Source organism: Bufo gargarizans, chromosome 11, assembly GCF_014858855.1.
Source record: "Bufo gargarizans isolate SCDJY-AF-19 chromosome 11, ASM1485885v1, whole genome shotgun sequence".
NCBI classification, from domain to species: domain Eukaryota; kingdom Metazoa; phylum Chordata; class Amphibia; order Anura; family Bufonidae; genus Bufo; species Bufo gargarizans.
In genome coordinates, this window is record NC_058090.1 from 41,757,186 (window position 1) to 41,774,986 (window position 17,801).

Sequence of the window (17,801 nt, forward strand, 5' to 3'; positions counted from 1 at the left end):
TTGTAGTTTTTCAACAGCTGGAGAGCCGCAGGTTGGCCATCCCTGCTATAAAGTAATGGTGTATTGCTAGCTCATGCCTTGACTTTTATGTACAACAAGCACTGGAATGAAGGGAACGCAGCGCTAGCTTAGTTTTCCCTCCACAATGGCACTTGGTTGTGCAGGAAAATGCAGTCACCCCCATTCACTCAAGGGACCGTGCAGCAGTTTCCTGCACAGTGCCGCTATGCTGGGGAATAAACTCTGGGTTTCCCATCAATCAAGAGTGGGGGATGCAGGGCTGGTTTACTGCTACATTTCTTTCACACTTAGGATCGGTAGGGGTTTCGGGAGTCATACCCCCACAATCATTTAAGGTTCCTTTTAGACTGGACTATATGACAGGTGATTGTCGGGAAGGAAGCGATCCTTCCCGGCAACCATCTGCTTGTTAGAGGAGGAGATCGCTGCATGTAATAGCAGCGATCTCCCCCACATCACTCATCCTCATACAGACTCATTGTTTGCCGGCAGCAAAGCGAGCTTACACAGCACAATCTGCTGCCGGCAAACAATGATTTAGGTGCCTATACAAAAGATCCAGTTACCCAAAGAACAAGCTTTTTGCTGTTTCATCAGGTAAACGGCGGCACCTTTACACTGCCAGATAATGGCTAACGAGCGGTCCTAAGAAAGCTTGTTAGCGATTATCTGGTGGGTTCTCGGACAGTGTAAAGGGCCCTTAAGGGTACATCATTTGGTAATGCTCACTAGTAGACCCTAGATGCCACAGCCAAGGTCTAATATGATCTTTTATTTACTGAGTTATTGAATCTTAGTCGAAAAATCCTACATGTAATCAGTAGACTGTTCACATCATAAAATCTGCTGGTTTGCAGTTAATAGCAACTACTGACTCCAAGATTTCTAATAAAAAGTAATAAATAATTACTATGATAGTCTCACAGATCGCACTATGCAGGGTTCATCCCACTGTTTCATTCCACAGATTTCTTACTGAATGCATAGTTTTCAGTGGAAAAGTAAATCTGAAATTCCCCCCAATGAGTTATCATGAATCCTGATTTTTTTTTCCCTATTCCAAACAAAACGTGTCTGTTACCTGTTTGACTGACCCTGATGGTGGTTGCCGTATGATATAATTGGGCCTTGTAGATATATGACTATCATTAATTATGACCATTATGAGCAGCACAATGCAGCTCAGTAAGGTTCACATTGATCACTGCCAAATGAAGGACTCCTATAATCTAGCTTGGCACGGGACTCGTTTTTTCTCATGTTTTCTTTCTTTATACTGTTCAGTGGTATTTATAAAAATATCTTTTATGTGTTTTTTGTTTTATTTCAGACATATTCTGAAAATGTGTCTTTGCGGCCTCTACGTGTTGAAGTTCTTAGTTTTCTGGTAATGGCACATCAAACGTCTGCATGCCGTCTTGGCATCTGGTTGAACAAGCTTTTGGCCTACTCAAGTAAGTAAGCTTGTACATGCCGCCCACCCACAGTACTTCACTAACTTAAAGGGGTTGTCCAGGTTCAGAACTGAACCCGGACATATCCCTATCTAAACTCCTCCGGCTTCCCTGACATGAGCATCGGAGCATTTTCTGCTCTAATGCTCTCCCTTGCCCAGCATTTTACAGGCTAGGGCAGCACTTAAGCATGTCCATTAGTGCCCGTGATGTCACGGGGCTCACTGCTGGGCAGAAGCCTCCGCCTAGCAGTCCCTATTGAGAGCCCTGTACATCTCCTAAAACTTTTGCCCTGCACGATTCAGCACAGGGCAAAGGAGAGCATTGTAGTATGAGATGCTCAGATGCTCATGTCAGGGGGGCCGGAGGGGTGAAGTTAGGGATATGTCTGGGTTCAGATTTGAACCCGGACAACCCCATTTAACTTTGCAAACTTTCACCACCATTCTGTCTTTAGTGCAACTATTACTGTCATTGAAGAGGTTGTCCAAGATTTTCATATTGATGACCTATCCCCAGAATAGGTCTTCAGTATGTGATCTGTGAAGGTCCAACCTCCGGCACCCCTTTCGGCCAGCTGTTTGCAGAGGCTGCGCTCTGGTGAGTGCTGCGACCCTTTCCTAGGCCAGTGACGTCACGTTCATCAGTCACATAGCCTAGGTGCAACTCAGTCCCATTCAAGTTAAAGGGCCTGGGTTGCAATACCAAGCGTAGCTACTATCCATTGGATGGCACTGAGCTTGGTAAGCTGCTAGGCGTCCTGCAGCCTCCTCAAACAGCTGATCAATGGGGGTGTCTAACCCCCACTGAGCTGATATTGATGGCCTATCCTGAGGATACATTAATAATAAACACATGGTCAACCCCTTTAATCCATCAAAAAAGAAACTGCTAATAAACCTCTTTTGATTTTAGGTGACTTTCGTCAGATCTTCTGTCAGGTGTGCTTGGAGCCACAAACAACCACCCTGAAAGAGCTGTGCCATGTCAGTTTGTTTATCCTTAGTGACGCCAAACTTCATAAAGGTAAGTGTTTTGTTTGTACAGTATGTTCATTTATTTCATGAAGTTAAAGGGGTTATCCAACACCTATAATGGCCCCCAAAATGCCCAGGCACCTTGTACAGGTTATACCTACCCTGCTCCCCGACACCCACGTCGCTCCTGATACCGAACGGCCGCCGCTGCATCTCCCCTTTTACCTGTATGAAGTGCCCAGGTATTTTGGGGGACATTATAGGGGTTGGATAACCTCTTTAAGAATAAAGCAATATCCAACCAATCTGATCATCAACATGTACACACAGGTTGCAGGAGAGGAGCGTGCTGATTTTGTTGGTGTTGATGACCTTCCAATTTGGGTGGATGTCATGATACAGTGACTGAAATGGATACAGATGGGAGGGAAGTGACAGCAGAAGGAGCAGGGGTTCCTAGCAAAAGGTGATCACATAAGTGAAGCTAGTTTTATAGAAAATGGGGCTCTGGACAAAGGGAGAAAATGGGAATGAGGTAAATAGGAAGGATGCTGTATGTCCCTTGTAGTGCAGAACAGTGATGTGATGACTTCCAGCTATCAAGGATCAAAGCTTTAAGACCTCTTTCACACGGGCGTCATGTTTTTTGCCCGGATAAGAGGCGGGTGCGTTGCGGGAAAATGCGCGATTTTTCCGCGCGAGTGCAAAACATTGTCATGCGTTTTGCACTCGCGTGAGAAAAATCGCGCATGTTTGGTACCCAAAAGGCTTGGGATTGATGTTCTGAAGATTGTATTATTTTCCCTTATAACATGGTTATAAGGGAAAATAATAGCATTCGAATACAGAATGCATAGTATAATAGTGCTGGAAGGGTTAAAAATAATAAAAAAGTTAACTCACCTTCTCCTCTTGTTCGCGTAGATCCCGGTCTGTTCTTTATCTGTGGGCTAAAGGACCTGTGGTGATGTCAGATCACATGCTCCATCACCATGGTGATGGACCATGTGATTGGAGCATGTGATCTGACATCACATGGTCCATCACCATGGTGATGGAGCATGTGATCTGACATCACCACAGGTCCTTTAGCCCACAGATAAAGAACAGACCGGGATCTACGCGAACAAGAGGAGAAGGTGAGTTAACTTTTTTATTCTTTTTAACCCTTCCAGCACTATTATACTATGCATTCTGTATTCAGAATGCTATTATTTTCCCTTTATAACCATGTTATAAGGGAAAATAATACAGTGAATAGACTGTCACCTAGAACCCATGCGTGAAAATCGCACCGCATCCGCACTTGCTTGCGGATGCATGCGATTTTCATGCAACCCCATTCATTTCTATGGGGCCTGCGTTACGTGAAAAACGCACAAAGAGGAGCATGCTGCGATTTTCACACAACGCACAAGTGATGCGTGAAAATCACCGCTCGTGTGCACAGCCCCATAGAAATGAATGGGTCAGGATTCGGTGCGGGTGCAGTGCGTTCACCGCACGCATCGCACCCGCACGGAAAACTCGCCCGTGTGAAAGGGGCCTTACTGCTACAAACAGTCCTTAGAGAGAACCTGTCACCACAAAATGCAGTGCAGGCAGCATGTTATAGAGCAGGAGATGCTGAGAAGATTGATTGATATGTATGTTTTGTGGAAAAAGATTCAGTAGTACTTGTATTGCCATTTGTGGTGTCCAAGATTTTACTATTGGTGGCTAGGATCCTATAACTGTTATATTTTTTTTATTGATCCTATCTCTTGTATGAAGACTTTATTTTCCATATAAAAGATATTCTGACATGGCCTGTACTCTGAAAAGGCTGTCCGTATCTGATCAGCGTAGGTTTGACACTGATCAGCTGTTTTGCAGTAGTTGCAGTAAGTAGGTGCCAAAACTACTCCACACCACTTCAGTAAAGAAAGAGGGTAGTGGGAGGAAATGCACAAGTCTCCTCAGGTAGGCCAAAAGCAGTATTGAGTAGACGAAGCAGATTCAAATTTCACACAAACACCAAGCCCGGCCACCAGCACATTTTTGTCTCAGTCCCAGACAATGCTTTTAATTCCTCTAATTCCATTGTTTCCAGGCTTCAGGAAAGTGCTTCATGATCTGATCTTCAGCAGTTTTTTCATGGAGATGGAGTACAAGAAATTATTTGCCATTGAGTTTGTGAAGGTAATTTGTAGTGAATCTGAGAAAAAAATATTTTTGTTATATAGTATCTCTTTAGAAAATTGTAAATGTTTTCTTTGTATTAAAGGACATGTCCAATGTATATAGATAAAGCATAATCACTTTTTTAACATTTCAGTTTTCTCTGCAAGCAGCGTTTTTGCTGGATCCGTCATGGATCAGCAAAAAACGCTTCAGTTTTGATAATACAACCGCCTGCATCCATTATGAACGGATCCGGTTGTATTATGTCTTATATAGCCATGACGGATCCATCATGAACTCCATTGAAAGTCAGTGGGGGACGAATCCGTTATTCTGTCAGCGATAGGGACGCAACCAAACAGAACGGAATGCATCCTGGTGCACTCCGTTTCTTTCAGTTCAGTTTTGTCCCCATTGACAATGAATGGGGACAAAACAGAAGCGTTCTCCCTCCGCTATTGCGATCCTATGACGGATCTCAATAGTGGAAAGGGAAAGCGCAAGTGTGAAAGTAGCCTTAACCACCTAAGGGTCCATTCAGATGTCCCCAAGTGTTTTGCGGTCCGCACATGGCCGGCACTATAATAGAAATTCCTTTTCTTGTCCGTGGCTGCGGACAAGAATAGGACATGTTCTATTTTTTTGTGGGGCCGCGAAACGTAAGTGTGGATGCGGACAGCACATAGTGTGCTTAAGTAAACGTTAAAGTGTAGAAGCAGCACTTTATGGTCTCAAGATATTGCGTTAATCGATGCAGCAGCCTAGCCGTAGGCCCTTGATCCATCAGGCCTTGGAATACATATGTGGAAAGGAAGATGGCTTCGGCAGCATGTAGCAGTATCAGAATTCTTTATTCGTACCTCCAGACACAAATGGCAACGTTTCGACTGTTCACCAGTCTTTATCAAGCACCGCTAGCACATCCACAATACCCAGTCCCCATAGCTCTGTGTGCTTTTATTGTGTAAAAAAACCGATTTGATACATATGCAAATTACCCTGAGATGAGTCCTGTATGTGAGAGGAGTCAGGGACAGGACTCGTCTCAGGGTAATTTGCATATGTATCAAATCAGTTTTTTTTACACAATAAAAGCACACAGAGCTATGGGGACTGGGTATTCTGGATGTGCTAGCGGCGATATAGCAACCCATGTCCTCAGCTCTATACACAAAATCCCGGTGACAGGTTTCCTTTAAAGCTTAAAAAAGCTGTGCCAACCTATACCAGTCCGATGGAGGCCAAAATGACACACTTCTGGCTTCTGGCAGATATACGGTAAATTGTCTGTGGATATATTTGACATCTCACCCTGGGATTTTTATGCACATAGTGAAAATGGACACCACAAAACGCAGTGTAAAAGACGGGAGAAAGGTCCAAGCTGATATGGCCTTCGGTCGAAATTGAAACCCCGTGGTTCAAGGCAACAGTGGCAACTATTGAGCCATTGTGCTGCCACTATAGATTAGTGTACTGTTTATTTTATTTTTTTTAATCTCCATTAGAGATGAGCGAATCAAAGCTGACGAAGTGTAATTTGATCCTAATTTCAGGAATTATTCGATTCGCACTGAATCCGAATTTCCTCACGCTTTGTGGTATCGAATCACATTTTTTCCTAAAATGGCTGCTGCACATGTTAGGACATGGAGCAAGGAACTTTTTGTAACGAGGGATCACCCACAATGCCATGCATGCAGCCAATCAGCAGCCAGCCCCTGTGATGTCACAGCCCTATAAATAGCCTCAGCCATTATGGATTCAGACATTTTCCAGTGTACTTAGTGCAGGGAGAGACGTCAGCAGGCGCTAGGGACAGTGCTAGGAAAGACTTCATTACTTATATTTTACTCAATAGAAGTTCAGGGAAAGGATAAGGAGGAATCATTCCACATTATTGAAGCAGAACGGGGTCCAATAGGGGAGGTTACAGCCTGGGTAATAGGAACAATCCTATTACACCTTGCTGTACTGACTGCGGATCCAAATTGCCATTATACTGCTGCTCATTTCAGGTTTGCAATAATTTCAGCAAACCGTTTTTGTTATTGGGGTCTTATTAGCGCTTGTGCGGTGCAGTTATATATATGTTCTAAAGCCTTTTTTTGTTGTGTATTAGTGGGAGGGGGGGGGGGGGGAGGCTTATTAGCCGTTCTGTGTTGAAGTGAAAAAATTACAGCCCTTTTTGGCGTGTATTAGTGGCAAAAAAATACAGTGAAGTTCCATTGTACTACAGCCATTTACAGGGTGTATTAATAGGATAGATACGTACATCCTATTAGCCGTTCTGTGGTGAATTGTGATTGTTATATTTTTTTTTTTTGTGGTGTATCAATAGGAAAAAGAATACATCTTATTAGCTGGTTTGCAGTGAACCAACATTGTTATACAGCCATTGTTGGGGTGTATTAATGGAAAAAATAAGTACGTGTTAGGCTACTTTCACACTTGCGTTCGGAGCGGATCTGTCTGGTGTCTGCACAGACGGATCCGCTCCTATAATGCAGACGATGGGATCCGTTCAGAACAGCATTATATTTCCGAAAAAATTCTAAGTCTGAAAGTTAGTCAGACGGATCCGTCCAGACTTTACATTAAAAGTCAATGGGGGACGTATCCGTTTGAAATTGAGCGATATTGTGTCAACTTCAAACGGATCCGTCCCCAATTGACTTACATTGTAAGTCTGAACGGATCCGTTTGACTCCGCACGGCCAGGCGGACACGAAAACATTGCAAGCAGCGTTCGGGTGTCCGCCTGCTGAGCGGAGCGGAAGGCCAAACGGAGCCAGACTGATGCATTCTGAGCGGATCCGCGTCCACTCAGAATGCATTGGGGCCGCACGGATGCGTTCGGGGCCGCTTGTGAGAGCCTTTAAACGGAACTCATAAGTGGAGCCACGAACGCAAGTGTGAAAGTAGCCTAATTAGCCATTCTGTGGTGAATTTACATTGTCGTACAGACATTGTTGCGCTGTATTTTTATTTATTTTTATTGAAAGATCTATAAAGATTTCAACATTATGTTTATACATAGTTTCTGAATGCAATCTTTGCAAAATTAAATCTACACAGTGTACAAACAGTTAGTTTGTTTCCGATTTTTCACGTTAACAAACATAAATTCGCCCCTTCCCACCCTATCCCAACCAAACTTAGACTGCTGATCCGATATGCCTACTTTATTCCAATTCAGAAGGAACTAGACTCACGTCCTGCCTCTTTGTATTTTCCATATCTCCCTGATATACCAGATTTCCAATTTACCGTACCCAATTTCCCTCCCATTTGGGCCTCCAGATACCATTTTGTTTGTGTGAAGGGAGACATCAGCTCTCGATTTTCTGTGTCTGTTAGTGATGCCTCAATAAACTTTCTCCATTTATTGACAAATTTGCCTACGGACTTTTCTTTGTACCTCTCCATCTCCAATCTTTCCATGAGAAGCGTATGTTTCAGGATACCCAGCGTCTCCTCCCATACAGGAGTCTCACTTTGGAGCCAGTGTCTTAAAATTGCTTTTTTGACTGACATAAGTAATATATGGACTCCTTTTTCGGATACCTCCCTCCCGCCTGATCTATAGGGATAAATTGGAAAATAAATTTTTGCGGGTTGAGAGCGACATCTACTCCCCCAAACTGCTTTGATATAGTCTCTTGCTTGGGTCCATAAGGAGGTTAAGTTTGGGCAGTTCCAGAGACCATGTAGTGGGTTTGCTTTTGGTAATGAGCATTTGGGACACTGTCTCAAATAATGGCACGGAGCTTTTCTATAAGATAGGTCGAAAGCATAAGTAGCTTTGTGCATTATTCTCAGTTGGGTCTCCCGCCATTGCTCATTGTATATTGCCTTTCTTATTAGTTCAAAACCATCCCTGATCTGTTTAGATATGTTTCGGACACCTAGCTCCTTTTCCCATGCAGAGAAGGCCCTTTTAACTAGACCTATGGTTTGTGTACTATGTAGTCTGCGGTACATTTCTGACAAGGGAAGCATGGAGTCATTATTTCCTATTAGTGCGTCAAACCAAGTCAGTCTGTCCGACTCTCCCAACTTTTCGGACTGGGCTTTACAGTAAGAACGTATCTGTTGGAACGGAAGAAAATGAGGGGTAGGTAGATTGTATTTGGACTTGCATTCCTCCCAGGTGAGCAACTTCTGGTTTGTTTTGTCTAAGATGTCACGTAATGTTGTTGCACCTTTCTGTTTCCATTCTTTATACATTTTATTTTCTCTCCCTTGGGGAAATGCTGGTAGTGTCCATAATGCTTTTTTCCCTTGTGAGGGAGACCCATATACCCCACCCAAAGTTTACGGAGCCTCCAAAAATCTTGCTCTTCTAGATGCGTTTCCTGGAGAAGAGCCACATCGGTTTTGTGTTTCTGTACATGTCTCTGAATATTCATGCGTTTGTATTGGGAGCGCAAGCCCTTCACATTCCATGTAGCAATCCTCATGGTGGTTTGTTTCATATAGCTCTCTCCAGGAGACGCTCCCCAGGCACACAGGTATATCACTTCTCAATCACTTAAACAAATCGGCATTTCCAGATGGAATAAAGATAGCATTTTGTCTCCTTCCCCTCTTCCCAAATCCCCTTTATTTAAACCATAATCCCAACATATTAAACATAACTGAAGTTGACAGACTCTAGACTTCACTTTTTTCGCACACCGGTCAGTATAATTATTCGCACTCACCATCATTCTAGCGCTCTCAAAAAGAGATCAGAAAATAAACCTTTTTGCTTCGTTACCTCCTTTGCCCTATGATTATGAACTCCCACATTTCAGACCCCTTTCGGCTCTCTGGTCCCCTTCTGTACTTAAGACTTAACAAGTTTAATAGACATTTAGCTTCTGAACATCTCACGTGGACCTTACATGTGAATTTACATTGTCATTCAGCCATTTTTGGTGTTTATTAATAGGAAAAATAGTTACCTAATAGCTGTTTAGTAATTAGTCTGTGAATGTAGATTTTCTTCTGTAGGTACTGAGTAATTGCGTCGATTAGCCATTCAGTGGTAAAATCTTTTTAATGAAACAACCTTTTTTGGGAAAATTGATGGGTGATTGTAGAGTATCTTCCGTAGGGACTAACAATTCATTGATTAGCCATTCAGTGATACAGCCTTTTTTGGGAAAATTGGTTGGTAGCTGTAACTACGGTCAAGGACAATATATATCCTTTATGGCCCACTGGGTAAATGTGGTTCCTGCCCAGCCACACCAGCAACTTGGCCAGGGGACACCGCTTCCACCTCCACATTCTTACGCCGCTGGTCCTGCTACATTGTCCGCCTATGCCTCCTCATCCTCCACCTTCTCCTCGGCCTCCACTGCAGGGACAATTCACAGTGCCCCTCCAGCATACCACATGTGCAGGGCACAGCGGTGTCACACCTTTCTACACCTCGTTTTCCTGGGCGAACTGGGTCACACAGGGGAGGAACTTCTCTGTGTCCATCAAGAAATCAGATCCTGGCTTTCTCCGCAACAGGTCAAAATCGGAACCATGGTGACCGACAACGGGAAGAACATGGTGTTGACGCTGGGTCAAGGAGGGCTGAGCCCTGCATGACGCACATGTTTAATCTGGTTGTAAAGTGGTTCCTGATGTCTTCCACCCATCTGGGGTTGCACAGCCTGAGTCTAGAGTCGCATAGTGAAGAACCTACTTACCAGCAGCTATACATAGAGCAGAACCTGAACCAGCAGGTGGTGGCATACTTGGAGTGCACCCTGCCATCCGTCATCGAAGATCCGCTGAACAGATGACCACACGGAGAGGGGGAGGTGGGGAGGGAGTTGGGGGGACTGTGAGATTTAATAAAGGTTTATTTGATGCAGTGTTATTGACGTGCTGATTTGGATAAAGTATGATTGATTTAACTGTATTGATATCCTATTGTCATATAATGTACGGTTAATCTGAATAATTGGCTGTATGTAAAACCTTTAATAAAAATGATCTGATTCAAAAAAAGAAGATCCGCTAGACTACTGGGTAGCCAAACTGGATTTGCGGCCGCAACTGGCTGAGTTTGCCCTGGAAAAGCTGTCCTTCCCGGCCAGTGGTGTGGCATTAGAGTGGATGTTTAGTGCGGCGGCGGCCATAGTTACCCCAAGGAGAACACGCCTGTTCACCCAAAAATGTGGAGAGACTGACCCTTTGTCAAGATGAATCAGGCGTGGATCAGCCAGGATTTCCACCCACCAATGCCTGATGCATCAGATTAGATCATCCATGCTGCATCACCCAAACCTTGACAAAAGAGACCGGTTTCTTCTGGCTACCGGCCTCGGCTACTATTCTGATGCTGCCACCCGCCTGATGCCACACATCTGATGCCAAGTGCTCCTTCTTACACCCACCATCGTCAGCGGGTACTGTTATTGCAACCCACCTCCACATTCTGTCAACAGGTCACTCTGTGGTCTCCTCATGCTGCTGCCACCTCCACACTATATCACTTTGCCACTCTGTGGCCTCCTCATGCTCCTGCTGTCACCTCCACACTCTGTCATTGTGCCACTCTGTGGCCCCCTCATGCTGCTGCTACCTCAACACTATGTCACTTTGCCACTATGGGGCCTCCTCATTCTGCTGCTGCCACCTCTACACTCTGTCAGTGTGCCACTCTGTGGCCTCCTCATGCTGCTGCCACCTTACCACTATGTCACTGGGCCACTTTGTGGTCTCCTCATGCTGCTTCCATCTCACCACTATGTCATTGGGCCACTCTATCGACTTCTCGAGCTGTTCTCCCACCATCCCCACTTCATGACTGGGCCACTATTTTGCCTTTTTGGCCTGGATGACATCGCCATTTATTTGACCCTTCTTCTAATGTGTCAGAAGGAAGAAAAAATGAGAAACACAATGGATCCTGTCGTTGTAGCAGCTGTAAGCCCTGTATGGTCCCATCAGAATTAGCTTATGATTTGGTAGCCAAAAGCAGGAGTGGGTACAAAACACAGAAGACATGCAAATATTCCGTTAACGTGTCATCTCTGTTTTGGATCCACTCCTGTTTTTTTGGCATTAGCAATACTGATGGATTACTGACCAAATGCTGACGGAGTGAAGGTGTATGCTCCACAGACAGGATCCGTTTTTTGAGAGTAATTGTTATGACGGATCAACGGAAGGGCAAAATAACCAGTGACGTCAACAGAAACTTACTGCTGACACCCTCTCTACTCTGTCCGGGGCGCTCTACTTGTAAAGGCGTTCAATAGAACAGGTTCTGTAGACATCTATGTGGAATCAGCTGACGACTGTGTAAAAGGAGTGCGCTTCTTCTTGGCTCTTGGCTCTAACATCGACCTGTAAGGTGAGTTCATACTTGAGTTATTTGGTCAGTTTTGGCCCCGTACCTGCCCAAATAAGTGAAGGGTGGAGCGACGCCTGTCATCTAATGTCATAGTGACTCACAGTATTATTTCACTACCAGAGAAGACTCCCTATGCGTGTTACTGCAAGGCACAGTGTTCTACACCACTAATCAGGCTCTCTGCAGCCAGGAAATAGCTGTTTTTTAACGCAATTAGCCGCTAATAAATTCAGATCTAATCATTTCGGAAGATTCGGCGAACCGGCCGAATCAAATTTTTGAAAAATTCACTTATCTCTAGTCTTCATCTTGACAAAAATTTCGACTTTTACTATGCATGGTATAAGAATTGGCAGCAGAAGAGCTATAGTTGTTGGTGGCACATTAGGATGGTACTGTGACTTGTTAGACTCATTGTCCACCGGCACGCAGTATACATGTTATACATGATAATGTAAGCATGACTTTCTTCTTTCTTGGGACAGTTGCAACATAATAATGTTTCTGTTTTTAGCGTTATAAGAAAGTTCAAAAGGAATACATGGATGATGAGCGAGACAGAAGCATCTCTGTCACAGCCATTTCAGTGCAAGTGTTCACTGTTCCCACTCTGGTATGTAGGAAAAGTCTGGTATAATCGATTTTGTATATATATGGGAAGATAGATTATAATTCTGTATATACTGGATGAAAAATAATCGCTTTTACATAGTGTCACAAGGCTAACACATCATATGTACAATTAGAAATAACAAGTTTCTGCTTTAAAAAAAAAAAAAGTATCAGCTCCACTCTTGTCTACATGTTGTGCAGCAGCAGTATGGGCTTGCAGTACCTGTCACGATCAATGTGGGGAGAAAACTACACACAGAACACAGGAGGGAAGGGGAACAGTAACTGGGCCTGGAAACTAGGGAAGGAAGAGGTCACCTCCTAAACAACCTTTATCCGCGCCCTAACTACCTATCAATATGAATAGACCCTGAAGGTAGGAATATTCATAAGCTGGATACCTAGGCCCTAATATCCCTATAAGGCCCTGGAATGAGGTTAGGAGCAGAGACCACCCACTCCTCCCCAGATGGACGAATGGAAGTCTTTGTCTCAGGCCCAGATACAAACAACAGGAAATATAACAAACACAATACAATAAGAAAAGACAAGACTTAGCTAAAAGTATAAAACTGGCAACTCCAGAAACACGACAGGGTACAACCGACCAGCTAGTTAGAAGGCAGGAAGAAAATGTATAAACCGCACCTCCAAGAGTGAGAAGCGGCTACTTATGGGAAAGGTAAATTACCAACAAGCAACACCGGAGGCAAGGGGTGTGGCATTCACCAAAACAGTCACAATAAGATCCACAGGGAACTTGTCAATTTAACCCATGAGTTGCCAGTCTCTCCGATCTCCTGGTACCTGCCATGGGAACATCCGTGACAGTGCCAGACACAGCTAATAGAAAAGAGTGGTGCTGTTTCTGTCATAAAAATAAGACCTTTTTCTTATCCTGGTGACCCCTTTAACCTCCACACTTTTCTACCTCCAGTTTGCAAATAATTTAATTTTACAAGGTATCAACCATATCAAAGGACCATGTTGAACCTTTTTGTTAGGATAGTCCTCTGATAAATGACCACATGGATTCCTGTTATTCGGACCCCTAGTGATCAGCTGTTATTTGTATGGATACCCAGCAATGTTTGTTCAATTTCCCTACAGCAGGGATGCTCAAACCTGCTCAACAACTCCCAGAATGCCGTAATAGCTGTAGGCTGCCTAGGCATGCTGGGAATTGTAGTTTTGCAACAGCTGGAGGGCCGCTTTTTGGGCATCCCTGCCCTACAGCATCAGCACATTGGCTTGTCTATATAATGTATGGATGTGCCTGGTCCTCCAGTGTTGGAGATGTCTTCTGTTAAATTTAATAGAGGAGGCTCCTGAGCGGGCCCCCTTCCTTGTCATCTGAGGATTCCCCTATAGAGTGTATCTGCAGAAAAGCACCCCTTTAATATAGGTAACGTAGACACAAGTGAGCGGAAGAAATGCATAGAAATAAGTAACCTTACATCTACAAGGCGTTTTCTTACAGGCTCGGCTGCTGATTGAAGAACAGAGTGTAATGAGAGTTATCACGGAGACCCTTCTGGAGGTCCTTCCCGAGTATCTAGACCTAGAAAACAAGTTTAATTTTCAGGGGTACAGCCAGGATAGATTCTGCAGAGTGTACGCCATCATCTTTGACCTCAAGTAAGTTTCAGTTTTGTTCTGTTTAATCGACCCAGGTACATTGAAGTGTTGAATCAATTCTGTCCACCAATGAGCACCATCTTGCAGTTTTACAGTCTGTATTGTAGCCCATTTAGGCCAGGGATGAGTCTATCAAAATACGTGTCTGATTCCATTTGCAACCAGCAGAACCGTGAATACAGCTCTGGGGTATAATACAGGATATAACTCTTGTTTCAGTACAAAATAAGATTCGTAATCTTTTTACGGACATCTAACGTGTATTTGGGGGGAAGGGAGAGAAGAATAGCTATTGGCTATCAGATGTGTATGGCCAGCCTACCATTTCTCTAAAGTTCTGATCCAAACTTCAGTTTCATACATCTTTGACCACCTTTTTTCATTATGTGTAACATTTGCTTATACTACTGCTGATATTGTCTATTACAGTATGTGCTTCATTTTCTATTTCTTAGGTATATTCTTATTAGCAAACCTACTTCATGGACAGAGAAACTAAAAGAAAAATTTGTAGAGGGATTTCACTCTTTATTGCGTGTTTTGTCTTGTATGCAGGTAATCTCACCAGCTCCTTTTTTTTAACAATTACAATTTTGCAACTTTTTTCTACACTTAGGGACACTTTTATTAAGACCGGTGTTTTAGGCGCCGAGCTTAAAGGGAACCTGTCACCCGATTTGATACATATGCAAATTAACATGAGATGAGTCCTGTCCCTGACTCATCTCACATACAGGACTCATCTCAGGTTAATTTGCATATGTATCAAATCAGTTTTTTTACACCATAAAAGCACACAGAGCTATATGGACTGTATATTGTGGATGTGCTAGAGGCCATCTAGCAACCCATGTCCTCAGCTCTATACACAAAATCCCGGTGACAGGTTCCCTTTAATAACCCCTAAGCTGGCGTTGGATCCGCCGAAGTTAAGAAGAGGCGCAGGCCTCTCCATAACTTCATCTCATCCAGCGCCAGTTCTAAAGACAGCTTCCTTAGACCTAAAGGCGTAGAAAATGATCCCCTTCCCCACTCCACGTCCACAATTTTAGACCTGCACCGCTATCTGCGCCTAAACTGCGCCTAATTTAGCCATATTTCAGAACAGTAGATGACCCCCATAATCTTTTTATTTATTATTATTTTAGAAATGATGCATCTTTTCATGAAGTCTTGATATTCAGCTGTTCTGGGCTTGCTATGTAGACCTGCAGTAGGTGCACAGGGTTGTTTTAAGGCTACCATAAACATTATCCCTTAAAGGACAAGACGATTTTCAGTTTTTTCACTTTAGTTTTTTTACTCCCAGCCTTCCCAAAGCCAGAACTTTTTTTTATTTTTCCATTCATATTGCAATATGGGAGCTTGTTTTTTGCGGGACAGGTTGTACTTTTTAATGGCACAATTTGCGGTTGCATACAATGTAAGTGGGAAGCGGTGAAAAAAATTAAAATGGGGTGGAATTATAAAAACCCACAATTCCACCATAGTTTTATGGGTTTTGTTTTTATGTGGTAAAACTGAACTGTTACTTTTATTCTCTGGTTCAGTATGATTACACCAATACCACATATGTATTTTTTTTTTTTGCATTTTAATACTGAAAAAAAATAATTGGGGGAAAAAAATTAATTTTTTCTTTGCATCGCCATATTCTGACCCCCATAACTTTTTTTTAATTTTCATGTCTAGGGAGCAGTGTAAGGGCTCTATTTTTGTGGGGCGATCGTTTCATTGATACTATTTTGGGGTGTATATGACTTTATGATCACTTTAAAAAAAAAAATGTAGGTGAAGCAACCCCAAAAAATGCCAATTTGCCATTTTTACTTTTTTTTTTTATCCATTTGCCGTATGGGATAAATATTTTATATTTTAATAGGGTAGGTCACACACATCTGATCTGTGGGGGATCCGATTCCCTGCACACCCACCAATAAGCTGTTGGAAGGGGCTGCGGCCCCCTCCTCTACCTGTGACGTCACATTTATTGGTCACATGGCCTTTCTACAGCTAAATCCCCAATCAAGTCAGTGGGATAGCGCAGCACTACCAGGAACAACCACAACACTTGATATACCATGAAAAGGCTGAAGTACTCATCCAAGTGCCACAACCCCTCAGGACAGATGATGAGTGGAGGTCCTGGAAGTAACACCCCCACCTGATTAGATATTGATGACCTAACTCCTGGAAACCCCCTTTAACAATATAACGTAAATGTATTCTTGAAAGTCCCCAAAATGCTACTTTAACTTTAGTCTGTCTTTTGGCCCAGGGCATGGAGGCAGTAAGCCGAATGATAGGACAGCACGTGGAGATGGATTCTGACTGGGAGGCTGCGATAGCCATGCAGATGCAGCTGAAGAACGTACTGCTGTTAATCCAGGAGTGGTGTGCCAGCAATGTAAGGGCATTTCCGGTTCTTCAGTTTGTAGTAAATGTAGAATTCACAAGTAATTACTCCCACTCCATTTTGGCTCATAGCTTTTAGACATATACACTGGAATGTGTATACTTGGTACTACTGTACTGCCCTATGTACTGCTATCTGATCTGTGCTTTTCTCTCCTCCTCAATTCCTTACTATCTCTCTCTCTCTCTCTCTCTCTATATATATATATATATATATATATATATATATATTCTGTATTAAAGGAAGATGTATTGCTGAAGACCTACAAGGATTGTCATCGCAGTGTCCTTCAGTGCTTTAAACCAGCAGCCTCTCCGCCGAAGACACTTGTGGAGATGTGTGGTCATTCCTATCAAAGTTATCCATTTAAAGTCTCTCGGGATCCTGTCAGCATACATCTGCCCCTCTCCCGGATGTTGGCAGGTGAGCACAATGTTTCCTGTCATTCCCTCTGAGGATGTTGATATTCTACATATACATCTCGTGTTAATCATGTTTTATTGCAGGTTTACATTCACAAATGAGTAAAACGGGTCTCATCACAAAACTGCCAGAACTTATTTCCCCTGTGAGTATTACCGGTCACTTTATTATAAATGGTAAATCACTTTTTTTAAGGATAAAGTTATTTGATTTAGCTGCTGTTTTAGTTTCACATATGGCACATTTGGCTACTTTCGCACTCACGTTTGGTGCGGATCCGTCATGGATCTGCCCAGACGGATCTGTTCAAATAATGCATCCGTCTGCATCCGTTCAGAACGGATCTGTTTGTATTATCTGTAACATAGCCAAGACGGATTCCTCGTTGAACACCATTAAAAGTCAATGGAGGACGGATCAGTTTTCTATGGTGCCAGAATGTGTCATAGAAAATGGATCCGTCCCCATTGACTTACATTGTGTGTCAGGACTGATCCGTTTGGCTCAGTTTCGTCAGACGGACACCAAAACGCTGCAAGCAGCGTTTTGGTGTCCGCCTCCAAGGAGGAATGGAGGCAAACTGATGCATTCTGAGCGGATCCTTATCCATTCAGAATGCATTAGGAAGAAGCTTAAGACCTACCTCTTCTAAAGGCACAGGCAGAAAATGGCTGCAAAAGTGCCCTGAGGCGATTCAGTTCGCAACAGATTGGGTGGGCGCAGGGACTATGCTTGCTGGATAAGTGATAGGG

At 43.4% G+C, this 17,801-nt stretch overlaps 1 protein-coding gene across 2 annotated transcripts in view; it reads left to right on the top strand.

The window, feature by feature from the left end:
- UBR1 (ubiquitin protein ligase E3 component n-recognin 1) overlaps positions 1-17,801 on the top strand; it is a 121,460-nt gene that overhangs the window by 41,023 nt on the left and 62,636 nt on the right. For both annotated transcript variants that reach the window (XM_044271645.1, XM_044271646.1), the window contains exons 8-16: positions 1,352-1,475; positions 2,391-2,501; positions 4,545-4,633; positions 12,475-12,573; positions 14,053-14,210; positions 14,666-14,765; positions 16,489-16,617; positions 16,869-17,049; positions 17,133-17,194. In XM_044271645.1, the coding sequence (XP_044127580.1) occupies positions 1,352-1,475; positions 2,391-2,501; positions 4,545-4,633; positions 12,475-12,573; positions 14,053-14,210; positions 14,666-14,765; positions 16,489-16,617; positions 16,869-17,049; positions 17,133-17,194 (1,053 nt within the window). The remainder of the gene's footprint in view (positions 1-1,351; positions 1,476-2,390; positions 2,502-4,544; positions 4,634-12,474; positions 12,574-14,052; positions 14,211-14,665; positions 14,766-16,488; positions 16,618-16,868; positions 17,050-17,132; positions 17,195-17,801) is intronic.